The 17,621-nt window shown below is 39.1% G+C and overlaps 1 protein-coding gene across 1 annotated transcript; it reads right to left on the minus strand.

The window, feature by feature from the left end:
• Nucleotides 1–5,271: 5,271 nt before the first annotated feature.
• gnl1 (guanine nucleotide binding protein-like 1) lies at nucleotides 5,272–16,861 on the minus strand. The gene is made up of 12 exons (XM_038284330.1): nucleotides 16,658–16,861; nucleotides 14,339–14,486; nucleotides 13,906–14,042; nucleotides 13,651–13,802; nucleotides 11,740–11,811; nucleotides 11,389–11,581; nucleotides 11,219–11,317; nucleotides 10,920–11,096; nucleotides 9,833–10,011; nucleotides 9,435–9,621; nucleotides 5,941–6,081; nucleotides 5,272–5,854 (listed from the first exon to the last, which is right to left on the minus strand). The coding sequence occupies exons 1-12, from the start codon at nucleotides 16,728–16,730 to the stop codon at nucleotides 5,589–5,591; spliced, it is 1,824 nt and encodes a 607-aa protein (XP_038140258.1). The 5' UTR covers nucleotides 16,731–16,861; the 3' UTR covers nucleotides 5,272–5,588.
• Between the last annotated feature and the right edge of the window lie 760 nt (nucleotides 16,862–17,621).

Here is a 17,621-nt window from a genome sequence, read left to right on the forward strand (position 1 = left end):
ACTTTAAGTATACCTGGAAGATCAGTATAATGGAGCACTTTTAAATGTAAGCAAAGTTTAAACGGAACATAAAAAATGTAACAAGAGTAAAAGGTAAAGGGAAAACTTTTATTATCAGACCAATATTACTCTTTTACAAATAGAAAGCAACAATTCAGAGAAAAAAATATTTCATCCAATATTTGTGAAACAAGTTACTCTCAGATGTCAGTTGCGAGCATTTGTCTAACAAAATGAACTATACTTTAAACAATAACACACAAATCAACTAATCTAAAGACAATAAAGAAAGCAAAGGAAACAAATACATTGATGGAGAAAAAAGTGAAAAAGCGAAGGGTTTTGCAGGGCATGGTAACTGTTTGCTGGGTTAAAAGTTAAGGTCCAAACACTGAACCTTGTGGGACTCCAAATGTAATTTCTTTAAGCTTTAATGGTTCTTTACACAAAAATATACAAACAGTCAAAAGCTTTCTTAAATGTAAATTGTAATCAACTTATTGATTTTGCGGATAATTCTGGTAAACAATGGAAATTAAGAATGCCTATTTACCTAGAACATATATTGATTTTTAGAATGTTTATTCTGTTTTCTTTCCCTTCAAATAAAGCAGTACATTTTATAAGCAAACCATTTTTAGGCACTTCAGAAAACTCATGCAAAGGCTTTCGAAAATAAAATAGAGGGAGCTCAAATTAAAGCCACATGGGTTTTATTGGTGTGGCCGATGCTGGCAGCAGAGATATTCAGAGCAGCAGAATTTAATTAACAGATTTAAAATTTACGGTGTCGTGCCCCAGTAAATCTGGGGTCTTTGTCTGTCTGTAATTATGGACTTACAGGTCTGAAGGCCACAATATAGTACGATCTATATGACTGGGGAAATTAAGCAGCTCATTTCTCCGCCTGTGGATCGGAAACAATTCCAGATGATTTCTCACTTCCTCCCTCAGAGTTCATTCAGCCCCACAGCTTCTCCAAGTGACACATAAGTTGGCACCGAATCTGAATGGCGGGGATGGAGTGGGGTTTTCCACCCACTTCCATCTGTATATAATAATGATTGTGGAAGCACTAGGTTGTGATTGTAATCGCTGTCTCAGTTTGCTCATGAGCAGTGCCCAACGGGTCGTGATAAAACCTAATGAGATAATGACCTGCGGTCAGATTTACTCTGGCAAAAGTGGGTTGGAGAGGCGTCAAGATTGAAAACAGTTTGGCAAACAATTTTATAAACAAAAACATAGTTTATGTGCCATGGCAGGGACAGACAGCATTCAACTGAGACATAAATCTGAAGGCGAGGCCAGGAAATGTTGTCAGATAACAGCATGAAAATCATCTTACTAGAGGTTGGGAAAGGTGGTAATATTTTCCATATGTCTCACAGCTGGTGGAAACAGTAGACTCTAAGAAGTTATGTTTTATTGTACGACCAGCTCTGTTTATCTAAAGAGCAGCGTGTCTAAGACGTTTTGGAAACTAAAAACTGAATGTGTTTTGAGAAACAAACAACACTGCAATAAAAGCGAATGTGTAATTTATATATTTCAGTTTCGCATCTAAAAGCAAGTATCTTTATCTCTTATTATGCTTCACAAATGTAAATAACTCACTTGGGTTTCTTTTGGTTGCTTTCTTTATAATAGAATTGATATATCTACTGGACAGTATATGCAGTATCCTTACTTTTGGGTCATAATATTAAGTGAGGATATGCGTACACCTTCTGTGCATGTTAATGTGGCAGTCCCTCTGCAAGCTAAAACTCATCTCACTGACCCCTGCAGGAGTCTTTTCAACTCCTGCTGATTCCAGAAACTAGGGGGATGTGGAGGACTTCATTCAAGGTTTGAATTCAGAGGGAAATATTTTCATACCAAATTGGACTGAATAATGAGGCAAAATAAGAGAAAAAAAGGCATCAAAATATTCAGAGGTGTGAGTCAGCAGTAAAAGTCTTTATAGATGTTTCTCCCCATGTTGCAATATAAAACATTTCAGTTAAAGATAACCAGAAATACAAAATTGTGTTATAAATATGTTTCGTTTACTAAAGGAAAAAAAAGCTATCAACCTTGAGATGAGTGTAAAATGTATTCATCATCTTGTTAAATTATCAAACCATAATTATATTAATCTTTGGTTCAGTGGCCCTAGCAACATCTACAGCAAAATCTGTTAAATAAAAAAAATACTAACATGTCAAGCAGCGTTAAATAGAATAAACATTCTCAAAAAGCATCATGTAACAGCTCTAACTGAAGATAATTAAGAAAATATGAAAAAAAAAGTCTGGATCTAGCAGTCAACAGATGCTTATATCAAAATTTTAAGTCAACAACCATAAGAACCTGTTATAAATAACCTGTTATAAATGTTCTCTACAAATACAGAAAACATGGAACCTTCCCAGGAAAGGCCCTAAATTAGTCTAAGAAGGTGCGGTATTGGCTGTTGAGCAAGTCCCAGTGCTGCAACGCGCTATTATCAATGATGACGTCGAATAGTGCACTATGTGAAGCAGAGATTAATGACGTGTTTTTTTTCCTCTGGCCAGAAGTTCGATGGAAAATCCTCCCTCTTCAAGTTGGCAATCCAACAACGAATCCATGTGGGATCATGAATCGGAGAGGTGAAATAACACATTTTTTTCCTCATGTATTCTACCATCCAACTGCCATGCACATGGGCATTGTCAGTTTAACTATAGCTCTTGTAAATTTCAATGGTGAAGTCCTCTCGAAATCTTAAATAATTGTTGTTGATTGCAGGGGTGTCTATTAGCTCCCATTGATTTTGCTTGTAAATCAGGGAGAATGGCCTTCGGCTTACCGCACTGTGACGTTTCTGCCGCAAGATGTCAGGAGTGAGGTGTTACTATATTTGGCCGGTCCCAGACTCGGTGGTCATGACAAAAAATGTTTTTTTTTTTACCGATTAACGCTTAATTCATTAAATCGTATTAGTTTTAGGTATAAATAATGACCCATTGGTTATTCCTTGCTGACTGGACTTTTCCTTTAAACAAATGACAGAAAATCTAAGGAGCTTGAATTATTTGCTATTCCACCATTAGCTGCCAGTTTTGCAACCTTTAATGGGTTTTCTACGAGGATAGTCCTGTTAATTGGATAACAACATTAAATAGCATAATGATGCCATCTTAGTTTTATAGATGTGATGCTGAATTTAGCAGGTATCCGATTCCACTAAACTTGACATCTGGGGTATGCAGGTGGAGCAGTGATTAGCGCACACGACCCATGAACTGTGGCCTCCTCAACGCGGGCGGGTTCGAAGCCGACCTGTGGTCCTTTCCCACATATCTCTCCCTCTCTTTCATACCACCTTTCCTGTCAGCCTACTGTCGGAAAAAAACTAGCCACTAGTGCTGTAAAAACTAAAAAAAAAAGTTGACTTCTGTCCTCCTCTGACGAGGGGTATGAATACTTTTTCAGGGATATCACAGAGCTCCTTCAGGCTTGTAAAAATCAGATCTTTGGTCTCACTTCCTCTCAGTCCAATTATGTGCTTCTTAAAAAAAAAAAAAAAGACAAAGTATATGAGAGAAGGTGTTTATGGTGAGCTAATGAACAGTATCAGCAAATATCCTTCAGATGTTATAAAAAAAAAAAAAAAAACAATGACCAGAAGATTTTTGAAGCTTTTCTTCTTTAATTGCAGAAAGCAATCCAGTCATAAGGCAAACTAGGAATGAAATGGGGAATGCAGAAAATAGCCTGAATACACCTTGAGCCCTTTGTTATTCTCACAGCTCATTCTCCATGTGTTTCATGTTTGTTTGTTTTTAGATATAAAGTTCTGCAATAGCACAGCTCAAACCTATCAAGTTCAAATAGAACTGTATTGTTATGTATCTGATTTTATTCAGGATCCTACTAACACCTCAGACACTACATTTCAAATTTCTCTGTTGTGTAAATTTATTAAATGCAAATTAGACATTTTCAACAAGAATCTACTGCAGATAATTGAAAGGGATCAGGGTTTAAATAAAGAATCTTGATAAACCAAGGATTGACAGGAAGGAATAACACTAAAGGAAAGAAAGGAAATATCTGAAAAAAAGACAGAAAGGAAGGCAGGTAGCAAGCTAGGAAGGGAGGATACAAAGCAGTATATGATGACCATAGAACCTCAGAATAAGAATATATTCTTTACTCATTCAGACCAGAAAAATACTTTGTTCAAACCTCGGATTTTAGAAACCAGCTTATATTACTGTACCGCAAAGTAACCCAGCAGTGTGTTGAAATAAGAATGAGCTCACAGCAGCAACCACTAACGGCAACATGGCCGTCAAACATCAGAGGTGAGAAATAACAGATTGATCTAAAAGAAATGTCTCGCATTAAAAAACAATGTCCGATTAATGAGAGATAGTGTCCTTGGATGTGATGAACTGGAATTTGTAGTGATCGGTTTCCATTGCTGGTTAGCTAAAGAAATGGTTTACATCTCAACAGGTTTCAACATCTAGCTGATGGTGGGAGTGTGAATGCTGGCCAAGCAACTAGCAGCCGACATGTGAAAGTAGCAAGACAAAGAAAATGTTCTTTAATCTGAAAAAATAATTAAATCCACGAGCTGTGCGTTTACGGAGTATTAAAGTCTTTTAAACCTCAACTTTATTACAGATGTATAAAACTAGATTTAGAGGTCATTTTTACAAGCATGATCTGCTTTATAGTATCAGATAAATAATGCTGTCTCTATTTGTTGAGATGAACACATCCTTGCAAGAGAGTAATAATTACTGTTGAAAATCCCCCCCCTGCCAAAATCTCTTTATAACGCAACGCGTTTTCAAACCGGACAATTTTAATATGTCTCAGTCAGCAGCTGAAGGACATTTGCAGTAGTTAAAACACTACATCCTGAAGAAGCCTTCTCCAGCACAGCAGGAGTCAAAAATCCAAAGTTACTCTCACATTTTTTATCAACTAAACTAAAGCCCTGCTCAGATTAATGACCTGCTGACATGCTTGCAAAATATCTAACTGTAAAACCGTGAAGAGTTGGTTTTATCAGTTCTTGTTTTGTGGGTTTGGATCTCCAATTTTCATTCCCGCACCCATCAACCAAATGCTACGCCCCATAAAGAAAATTTAGAGTCCTTAAATCTGCAGTCTCTTTTAGAGCCAAAATAGGCAGCTTGAGTGATTGATTCCATATTAAATGAGCATCTGAATCATTTCATCGTCTTTTCTAAACTTTGGCATGAGGTCGCTTTTCTTTCAGTTTGGTTGTCGACTACGGGCTCAGGGAATTTCTTTGCTCATTTGTCTCTAAGGACAACATGCAAAAATGGAAAAGATCAAACTGAAGCTGCTCCTAAAGGAACAGGGAAGGTGGAGGTTTGAGGACAAACAAGCAGAGCGGAGTCACAGTGTGGAATACATAAATATGATCGGTAGGATGTGCTGGAGGGCAAAGGACAGAAAGAAAGCAGACTGTTATAAACTGAGAGGGAATGCAGGCTGAAGGGGAAGAAGGAATGAAAAGTGCTCTGAAGCAGACTGGGAAAAGCAGGAACAGTTATTTCTCGGCTTTCCTCTTTTTGTCACTCACAGTCTTTTTCCCGTAGAACGTTGTACATGTTGATAGTAAAGCCTGATGGCTTCTTAACATTCTGGCCCTGATGTTCAAATCCCTCATCTTCATCATCGCCGTCCTCGTCATCATCAGCGTCCCTGTCTCTCTCCTCCTCAGGTTCGGAGCTTGACTCTCCGTCCTCTTCATCTTCCCGTTCTGCACTTCCTTCCTCCTCTGCCGCCCTTCCTTGAAGAGCCATGATATCTGGCAAGTCCGGGTGGTTTTCCCAATGCTCTATTTACCATAAACAACCCCCCCAAAAAAAGAAGTCAGTTTGAGCCAATTTAGCTCTATTTACCATGAGGAGTAAATGCTCTTACCTTTGAGACAGCTGTAGCCAGGAGGCGTCAGACAGAGACACAGTCTGCCATCAATCGCCAGCCTTACTAGACTATTTGCTGCGCGATAAACGTCATTCCGAGCTGCTTTAGCCGTTTTATAGCCTCTCCTCTCTGCCCAAGCTGAACACCACAAATAAAAAAATAAAAAAAGAAAGACAAAAAAAGGCATTTCTAATAGGAGCTGTCAGGGGAAACATTATACCAAGTGATAATATCCATAATAAATAGATGCCTACAGATTTCCTGTCTTCTATTTCCTTAAAAAGATGAAGTCTAATATTGAAAAGCTCAAATGAATGAGCAATTCTTCTGCAGCTCGGTTCATCTTTGACCAAAAGCTAAAGTATGTTCAATAAACCAAATGTCTCACAAACCGGGGCTGAGAGATCAAAAAGGATTTGATACGTTTAAGACCCATGGGGCAAATTTTTGGATTAACACCTAGAAATTTAAAGCTTCAAAACTGAATACATTTTCCCTCATAACATCCCTATGTTTGGAAGTCCTTTGATAAGAAAGACGCAAACTGCAAACCAGATGGGAAAGGTGAGTTTTCCTACGTCAATAAATGCTCTATGCTTTAGAATTTAAACCATCATTTACTGTATTTTTTTTTAGCAGCAGCAGGATTAAATGTTGCTTTCCTATTTTAAACTAAAGTAATTCAATCACAATGCATACTTTAACTTCTATTAATGAATCCTATTCATTTCAATATCTATATTTTACTATTTACACATTCATAGAGCCAGTTAAGGCATCCAAGGATCAGAGCCCTCCTGACTGCTGTCCAATCCACTTAGCACTGTAACTCAGGGTTCCCACTGCAGGTAGTAGAGGGAACATTTTTTGTTTGGGCTTGACCCGACTGGGTCCAATACAGATTAACCTGACAAACCTGAGTCCATCATGAAGGCCTTTGAACCGCTCTTTGCCTGACCGGTCACTCAGGGCCATTTAAGCCCCAATCATCATAGCCTCTGCGATACTCTGAGAACCAAATCCCCTCTACCACATTAAGATGGTGGAGAGTAGAGCTGCTTCTCCACCACATCGAGAGGAGACAATTGAGGTGGATCATTTCTGATTCCTCCCCTATTAGGTGTCCCAGGCATGTCCCACAGGAAGGACGCCCAGGGGATTCCTATGTCTTCCCCAGAGGAGGTGGTGGAGGGGTCTATGGAGAGGGAAGTCTGGGCGTTCCAGCTGAGACGGATTCTCCCGGGACCCGGTCCCAGATAAGCAGAAGATGACAAATGCTAGTATTCCAGTGTTGCTTTTCGTTTTTATCAGTATCAATTCAACTATATTCTGTTCTTCTGTTTTTCTAAGTTTGAAGACGTTTCGCTTCCCATCCAGGAAAATTTTTCAATTCTTTTGTCTTGGTTTCCAAGCTTTATAGAGTAGCCCAACAAAGCCTTGTTATGGCTTAGAACACATGCAAATTTAACCAAAAGAATAGGTCCAGCACTTAGTAATGGGGAGTCGTAGAGGTCTTTGTTAGCCTGCAATACCCAATACTGGCCTATGCCTCTGAAAGGGGAGTCGTTAGGGTCACTGCTGGCAAGGCTGACCAGGCGGGATGTTTTGGTCCCCTGCATAGAGATGGGGGTTTAGATGATAGCGGAAATTATCAACTCTATTGCTGCGTTGTAGGTTTTTGAGAATTGGAACCTGAGAACACCCCCTCTGTTTAAGGCTGTTTTTTTCTCTTTTAACATAAATGGCTTCCTGCACACCGCTTTCAAACCACCTTCTTAGCAAGCCGGAAGATCATTGGTTGTGCTCACATTCCTACCATAATTTACCTTTAATTAATGATAAAGCCCAATCCCAGTACACCCCTTACTTGCACCAATAGCCTTGATGGGGAGAGGCTAAGGGGGAAAGAGGCTACAGCTGACCAGGGCTAGCTATAGACCAGCAACACAGTGTACAGCTGGTCATGAGTAGGACAGCAGTGGAGAAGCCTGGCACGGAGACAGAGCTAAGAGAGGCTACGGCTGGATGGAGCTAGCCTCTAAGCTAACTGCTACAGATGTAAGGATGTTGTATGGCATGCATCTTATGTACGGTATGTGCGTACGTAAATGTGCAGTCGTTTACATACCAGAATGTCAAGTACGCAGCAAAGGGGAGTCACAATTCCTAGGGAATAATACAAAGCCCTGACCGCTGTGGCTTCAATTCCAGGATGCGTGGGTATTGATTGAACATAGGGGTTGTACTGGGATTGGGTCTAAATCTGTTTTGAATTTAGCAATAGTACACTGCTCTTGTCCCTCTATTGCTCAGATTGTTTTTCTGCCATCTTAAAAAAATAAACAAATCTATTATACATACAAAAATGAGATTTTTGTATGTATAATAGATTAAGAATGGATTTATATCAAGTTAATGTCTTTCAGTTAGATCTCAGGCTGAAACTAACAATTACAATTACATTCTCCGGCATCACATTCTTTTATTAATAAAAGTTACATCTTGGTTGCTTGTAAAAATGTTTTGACTCAGATGTCCTTTTCTACAAACCTTTGAATGTGCTTCCATTGCTTCTTTTGTTACCTTTATAAAGGAAAATCTATCAAATATACGTTTTTAATTTAACTTTGTTTTTAATGTTATTTCTATCAAAAATATATTTACAATTAAAACGTCAAATATCCAAATGTGTATTTTTTAACTCTTAACAATGCTTAATGTTTACAAGGACTTATATTTTTTTAAGTTGGGCTTCTTCGCTTTTATGAGGAAATATTTGCAGCATAAACTTTAAAGAAATAGGACTGAATAAGTCATTCCCAAACATACTCTCGGTTAGATATAAAGGTTAAAGGAAACTACATCTTATATGCAACTCCATGTTAATCCTAACAATCCCACTGATAAATGAAACAGTGAAATAAGCTGAACAGTAGATCTTAGATATTGGAGCTTCAGTTGAGATCTGGCGCTGTTATTACTTACTTGAGAACTAAAGCTATGCTGCCCTCTGCAGCAACCTTAATGAACTACCACTAAGTGAAATATTGAAAGGTATAGAAATATTTATATATCGTTAAATTAATATTTGACTCATAAAATTTTGCATCACCTTTTTCTTCTTTTGAAAATGAGTTGTTGATTGTGTCGAATTTTCATAGCAGTCCTAGTTTAATCCTACCCATAATACATTCCAGTCCAATGTCAATTAGTTAAAAGCTTCAAAGTAAAGCCCAGCCAGCTACATCTGGTCATTAACTGGGCAGCAATCTGTCAAATGAATGAAGTGTGAGGCGACACTAGAGAGGAATGATTTCTGTTCAAAAGGAGGAGACCTCCAGAACACAGGGACGTTTGAGAAGACAGACACGCAATCCACAATCACATTCTTTAGCGAATCACCTGATTCATGTCAGAAAACCTTCCTTGGTGTTTGCATCACACGGCTTTGGGGTGTACCTAAACACTTGCTGCAGGATTTAACTCCTTACCTTCACACACCTCCCAGGCAGTCCAACTGGGTTCTGTAGTACCGTGCCGCTCCTGCTGAGATCCCTTCTCTTGCAAACTGGGGTGTTTGAGCTTCAGCACGGAAAGGTAAGGGATCCTCTCACAAAGATAACCGACTGAAGTGTAGGGCTCCTGCAGCTGGGCTACGGGGTAAATACCTGCTAGAATCTTGGGAAAATAAATATCAATGACTTGGAGGCAGGAAGCAGCAATGCACAGCAACACCTAAACAAATTTTAGAGTCTTCATCCATTACAGAAATCCACTTTTCAACTAGAGTCTTCTGAAAGACATCAACCTGAGATAGATAAAACCAGCTGTGGTATTTGACACATCTAAGATTATGAACAGGTAAATAAACCCAGTCACAGAAAAGTACCTGTAGCTGCTTATTGACACAGGAGGGGAAGACGAGGCCGGGGCAGTCGCACATTTTGACTGTCGGGGTGAGGTAGTAGGTTTGGAAGTATTTGGTGTGACCTGGCGTTCGAGACACGCTGACAACCTTCCTCCCAACTAGGCTGTTTATTACAGATGATTTACCAACATTAGGAAAACCTGGAAAAAAAAATAACCAGAGGTTAGAATTCAGGTACTCTAACATATATCTTTAAACAGTTTTATTTGCATTGTACAGAGTCATCCTCATGGTGAGTCATGTGTGCTCGCACACACTCCGGCCAGCGGTTAGAGAGCGCAACCTTTAGAGGTAGGGGCAAGGTGGTCATAAGAGGATTCATTAATGACTGGTTCTGTTTTTTAAGCCAACCGACTGCCTGTAAGAATTTGTTTTTCTTTACCCCATAAATCACAAGGGAAAAAATAAAACTAATGGAAGCTGGTTAATATGGATAAAATGCTGCAAGGAAGTTGTGCAGGATGTAGTCAGTGTGTACACTGCTGTAGAGAAATTTTCTGGGTTTCCTCCACTGTATTACTAACCTGGCATAATCCATATGATAACTGTAAAGAATTTAAAATGAACTACAATATTGATCTGGAAAGCCTCATGATTGCAAAGGAGAGGGACATTCAGTAAAATTCTTTGAGCTGATTGGCTACCTGCATCCCATTTTAATATTTTAGCCAATCACAGGAGCAGTAGCAGCTTGATTTGTTTCCCAACTCCTACCAAATCCGGTCGAGGGGAACCCGCAAACATCTTCCCGTCTACAAAGGCAGAAATCCTGTCCTTTTGCTGGTTTTTCAATAAGAAATAGACTGTATTCCAGCTACAACAAAACTAGCAGCAGTAGTGGAGTTTGGAGATGCAACCACAAGTTTTCTCTCACTCCAACTTGCTGGTCGGCTGCAAATTTAGCATGCCTGGAAATGCCGTTCAGTTTTTACTGCATTGGAAACGCCTGGTTTACTGAAAATGAAAGCTGGATGAAAATACACTAGAGAGATGAAGCAAGTGATTGAAAGAAAAATACACAGATAAAACATTTTTTGATAAAACTCACCTATACAGCCTAATGTGAGAACTCCATCTTTGTAGAGCTCCTGGTTGCTCATCTCTAAAGTGCTGTCAGTCTGATGCTCTACTAACACTGACTCAGCTCCGTCTTCGTGTGACTCTCCATCCAGTCGTTCTGCGACGGCGTCTCTGTGAATCTTCTGTTCCCAGCTGGAGAGGTCAACTGAGAAAAGGACATGAAAGCGATGGAAATGTGAAACATTTTGAGGATCAGCATAAATGCAGGGAGGGTCATCTGTCACTATGAAACATCAGTTATTAAGATGAAGAGTAAGAGCACCTCACCTTTTCCGGCTGTGATCTCTTGGCAAGCCTTAAAGATGTCGATAAGACCTCCAGGCCGACTCCAGTCAGCCTTCTTTCTCATCCTTTTCTTCTGCAGCACTTTAAGAGGAACAGAATAATGGGTACAAAGGATAGCAGATAATCATCTGTTCAAGCTAACAGGGTCTCACCTGTGTTGTAGGATTGCCCAGGATGGGATGTGAAGCACACTATTTCCAAGTGAGGAAACTGGGAGGTCATGTAGTGTTTCCAGGCAATCACCAGTGGAGGGGGACATAGGTCAGCTTTGTTCAACACCAGAATCATCTGCTTATGCAGGTCTGCTGTTATGTAACGGTACAGATCAGGAGGAAACTGCAGCACCTGAGTGGTCACAGAAACACACATTTTACTTTTAAGAGATGCTTACCAGGTAAATGATTATCAATTAGCACCATCTGAAACAGGAGGAGTTTTACTGACAGTGACTCAGCCTAGTGGCCTGATCCATTATGACAACCTCACTTAACAGGCTCACCTACCGGGTGCCTTATATCAACGATAACAAGGATGACATCAGACATTTCCAAAACCCTCCACAGCTGTCTCCATGTCTGAAATTAGGATAAGAGAAAACATAAAAATAAAACAGTGATTAACAGTAAAGCTTTCCAGACTTTCCTTCTAGAACATCACCAGTTTTCAGGTGTTCTTCTGAGACCTAGGCCGTGCCCAAATGTCCGTCCTAATCACCATATAGAGCACTATATAGTAGTAAAACCATTTTAAATGAGTGTCCCAACGTCTAGTGGATGAAAAATTAGTGGCCTAAAAAATTTCCCACTATGCACCTTAAAAATTAGTGATCATCCATGGTCACTAGACGAGCAGATATATTCCGAAATGCTTTGCAAGAGCTCTCCTCGCAAAGCATTATGGGATTTGCTGTCAGAGTGGCCCGCTAACAACAAAGATGGCATAGGCACTGTGTGGTGGAAGTGGAGTTACGTGACCAACGGGGAGTGCAAAGTAGTGATCACCTGTCCAAACGGTCAGTTAACTGAGTTTGCTATAAAGTCCACTATATAGTCCCCGCTTTATATAGTGATTGAGGGATTTAGAGGTAAGAGCGGATGTTTGGACACAGCCCTAGTGTATGTGGCAGAATGTTAACGCAGCTGTACTAAAAAAAAAAATGTCCTTCTAATGTCCAACTGGGCAGTTACCATAATATAAATAACAATAAAAATTAACGAAAATGAAAAAACAAAAACAAAGTCAAGACATAAACAAGCCAAGTTGAGGAACTTTATGGTATGTTTAGCACAGGCATCCCCAAAGTAAGCCCTCGAGGGCCGCTCTCCTGCAGGTTTTAGAGATTTCCCTGCTCTAGCACAGCTGATTTACATTGATAGTTGATTAAAGGGCTTTTACTGGACTGCAATCATCAGAATCAGCTGTGCTAAAGCAGAGAAACCTCTAAAACCTGCAGGACAGCTGCCCTCGAAGACCGACTTTGGGGATGCCTGGTTTAGCAAATAATGAAACGAAAAGTTATTCGCCAAACGGACATATCTTGGGCCTCATCTTCAGATGAAAAAGAAGAACTACAACTAGTATGACGATCATTTTTTATTTTATTTTATTAATTTGTTTAATTTTTTTGACAGGAACGAGAACACATTAATTAGCATAGCTGGAAACACACCAGAATTAGCCAAGAGGCTATTTTTCATCTGTTGTCCCTGATCTATCCGTGATGCCTTTGTGGTCCAGAATCTAGTCTTAACTTCCTCAGGATGTGCATGATTTTGCACCTTTTTCATGATTAGCATTTAGAAAACACAAATTATCATGCTATTTGTAGAAACTACATCTCAGACTAACATTTAAAGTAGTATTTAGGCGCAACATGCTACTATGTATGAAGTGTATGTTAAATAAAAGACTTGTTCTTCTCTTGTTCTTCTAGATGTATGAATAAGTGGCTGTTTTCCACTGATTCTTTATATCAACTTATACCACTTGTTCTCAAGGGTCGAAAATTTAAAGCTGTTGTATTTGTGTTATTTAAGAGCCTCAAAAAATAGAAAATATTAGACATTTCTAAATGTGCTTATAGGAACTTACACCTATCAAGCTAAAAACCACCAAAATATCACCAAAACCTGCTAGTTTCTGGGAACTTTATATAGATGAAGAAAAAAAAACATACTAGTAAAATTTCAATGGAAGTGATCCTATAAAACAGCAAAATTGTGACTTTAAAAAAAAGTATGCATATGCAACTTTGTTTGGACAACAAAGGTAGAGTTGGAACATACACAAAAAAATCTCATGTAGCTTTTTTTTTTTTTTAAATGTGACTTTAGGAAAAAGAAAATCCAAGTCAACCACTGGATTATGTAATAAATATTTTTTAGTGGCAGTCCACCACGGTAAAAAAAGGTTACCTCTAGATTGTGCTCAAAGTGGCTGAGAGAGCCCGGTGGGTTTCTGGAGTGCAGTTCTTCCAGGTAGTCTCTGAATGACTTCTCCTCTTTCCTCATTAGGCTCTCTCGAGACATCTCATAAGTCCAAGATGGTCGTCGCGGGAAGCCAAGACCTGGTGGAGGATGATTAAAACTCAGCAGGTGAAGAAGTGACTCATAATCTCACTGCTCATCTAGGGGCTTTGGAGATATATCATAAAAATATAATAATCAGACCTTTCTCTGAAGGGTAGATTTCATTTATGTTGACCTCGAGTTCTTTATCAGAAGCCGGTTTCAACACCGTCTCCATGGCCAGCTTCTTCCTCCTTATCACCTCCTCTTTACTCTCTTTCTCAAAGTGAAGCCGAAACCTTGGAGAAAAAATATCAAACATGACAAAAATCTTATTTTGTCAAAATCTAAACAAGGGTTAAGCAGATTAGTCTCCAATATTTACCATTTCCATTTCACCATATCTTTAATGATATCAACAATAGGCTGGTGAGTATGGGTTACTCATCAGAGCAAATAGAATACAATCTCTTTTAATAGGACTGCATGTAAAGCTGTTCTAATGCAGGTCTCCGGTGAAACAATGCTGCAGCAATGAGCGCAAAAGGGAGCCTTTCATTTCTTTAAAAAAAAAAAACCTTAAGAAAAAACTCACCTGTTTGGATCATGTCTACCATCTCTGCCAAAGGGCTGCTGATTTATTCTTCTAATATCTGTGGTTTCACTATCTGAGGTGTCGGACTGACGCTCTCCTCCTCGCTCCACGCTGGCATTGCGGCTGCTTGGGCCAGAACCTGTGTCACCTAGAAGATGAAGTTATAGATGAAGTTATCGTCACACTCAAACCAAAATGAACCAGCCTCTCATTCAGTCTTAAGTTGATTTTTTTTTTAATCCAGGCCTGCCATGTGTCCAGCTTTTTTCACTCCGACAAGTTTTCCTGTCTCTGCTGGACAAATGCCACTTCATAAAATAATGGTGCGACCACCATGGTTTAATGTTGGGCTGACATGTTCCTCACAATGTGCAAGGTTAGTTTTTACTATACATATACTTTGTGTTTGCACGTTTGTTGGCTTTGCAACATGGCTTGTGGTAAACATAAACAAGATTCAAACAGCCTTTTATCTTTCCACTCTTTGCAAGACTCCTGTCAACACATTCTCCCACATTAGCAGCAGATTGGTGCAATTCCTCTAGAGTTACCTGCTGGCTGCTTCACATGATGATCTTCTTTTCTGACTGTATCCATAAGTTAATGTGGTGTCTCCAAATGTGCTTTAAAGGAATAGTACACCCAAAACATGATTAGCCTTCATTTTCTACTCACCCCCATGCTGAACAACACTCTGGAGTACTTTTTTGATATCTCAAATGCATCTGGAGATCTGGGAGGCTTCTTGCTGTCTGCTGACATTCAAATAATGGAGGTCTATGGCGCCCGAGGCAGAAAGGTCCATAAAAGTCCACAAAAAACGTGTCAATATTCCTCCATACTGCTCGTCCAATGTATTCCAAGTGTCCTGAGTGGGTAGCATGCAGAATTTACTCGAAACGAAGTCATTTAGAATGTTTTTAGAGCATAAACAGTAGTGTATAGGATTTCATGAAAGCGTGCGCCGGCGCGTTCATGACGCTACGGAAGCCGGCAGACCAAACCAGATGAAAGTGCGCATTCAGCGTCTGCTCTGACGATAATGCAAGCGTAGAAGAAGAAATGTGCTGTTTACCTGTGCAAAGAAAGAAACAACGAAAGAAAAATGTCTGAGGACTTCAGTGTTGAGGAAGAGCATGAGTTCTTTGCCGAGCTGAATGCGCACTTTCATCTGGTTTGGTCTGCCGCGGTTTCCGTAGCGTCATGAACGCGCCGGCGCGCGCTTTCAGGAAATCATATACACTACTGTTTATGCTCTAAAAACATTCTAAATGACTTCGTACTGAGTAAATTCTGGATGCTACCCACTCAGGACACTTGGAATACATTGGACGAGCAGTATGGAGGAATATTGACACGTTTTTTGTGGACTTTTATGGACCTTTCTGCCTCGGGCACCATAGACCTCCATTATTTGAATGTCAGCAGACAGCAAGAAGCCTCCCAGATCTCCAGATGCCTTTGAGATATCAAAAAAGTACTCCAGAGTGTTGTTCAGCATGGGGGTGAGTAGAAAATGAAGGCTAATCATGTTTTGGGTGTACTATTCCTTTAATATGTTGGTCATAAAACACTTCAGTCGACATATTAGGTGGTTAGATGAATTTGATAAAATCATTTAAGGAACTGTTGTGTCTTGTGACAACATATAATAAAAATATTAGAAATAACTTAATTATTATTATTATTATTATTCTTTTAAATACTAGTAAAATGTTTCTTTAAGTTTTGTGACAAACTTTATACAAGGGCATTGCTTGTTTTGGTGTTTACACTATACACAATACGTAATGTCTGAATTAGCGTAATATCAGTCAGGTGTCATCTGTAAAGCCTAAGGGATATTTAAAGATATTCTCCACAATATTCACCTTGGAGTGAAACTGAACAGAAGGCGATGCATTAAGCAGCCGCTCGTGAAGTCAAAACAGTGTTATCCTGTAGAAAAACTCGCTTCATAACACATGGAGTAACAGTCACTACACTGTTTACAAACTTCACAGCATAGAAAAACGTGCTCCATTGACTCCAGACTATCAACTGTAATTCAGATCATAATTTATTCAGTAAAACCCTACTAAGCTTAAGTTTGTTATTCAACTTGGACGCTAAGTTACACTATGAGTGAAACGATGCTATCTAAACAAACATCAGCGCACCTTTACATTCATCAGACTACATTATTGTAGCGATGTCCCAAGTAACCTTTAGCGCAACCTTTTACCACGGAGGGACACTTTACCACAACAGAATTCGGATGTGGAGCTAACGGCTAACGTTAGCATGCTAATGCTAACAGCAACTAAAACGTTAACTTACCTCTCTTTCTTTCGCGTTTGACCTGCAACTGTTTCTTCTTCTGTTTGTTACTAAATGGCTTTTTCCGCGGCATTGTCAAAAACGTAGGGGAACACTGGTGAATATATCTAATACTGCGTGTCGCTGTTCAGTGTAGCCATGCAGCTTTATAATTGCCGTTATTTACATGAGTGAAGTTTCTGGACTCCTACACTTTTTTTTGTGACGCAACACCCACTGCAGACTGCGGAGAATGTTGGACGAAACCAAACTGGAGGGTCTACCAAAACCTTCGTTTTGGTTCTTATCATACTTTTTGTCTACAAAAAAAATATCTTTTTAAGTTTTAAAAGGGCGATAAGCTGTCGTTGAAAGTGAAATGAATCAGAAAAAACAACTACCATACATCGCCTCTCCCCCGCACTTATGGTACAACCCACCTTTGTAAACACCTAATAAATGTGCACATTCCAGTAGACACGCTTTAACCACCTTGGAAGGTCGTTGCCCTAATTAAACAAATCATACGCTTATCTGTAGTTTTATAGGCATTATTAAATCTAGATTTTTTAGGCGTGCTTTCTGTGCGGATGACCAAAAGTCAAAAAAGAAAAATTTCAAAAATATCTTTATATTTAACAATCATGTTTCAGTGTCTAAAAAGCTCAAAACACAATTTGATTGTCCATACAAAAAGGTAATTTGGCCTACATAATCTGTTAGATGACTCCCATACAGCAAATGTAACACAACATCATAAACATTCCTTGTAATTTAAACTAAGATTTGATCTGCACTAAGCCGTACAGTAATGAAATATTAAAATGGCATAAATTAGCAAATTTTTAAGTAGGAATTCTAATTTCTAGTGTTTTTAAAATGTAACAAGTATTTAAACGTACATTTTGGCAACTTTCCTTCCGCTCAAAATATTTTGAATTTTTTTATAAAAATATAGAACTGTCTAGATTGAAGTGAATTAAAT

This window comes from Cyprinodon tularosa, unplaced genomic scaffold (genome assembly GCF_016077235.1).
Source record: "Cyprinodon tularosa strain WSP-4 unplaced genomic scaffold, ASM1607723v1 ctg2, whole genome shotgun sequence".
NCBI lineage: Eukaryota > Metazoa > Chordata > Actinopteri > Cyprinodontiformes > Cyprinodontidae > Cyprinodon > Cyprinodon tularosa.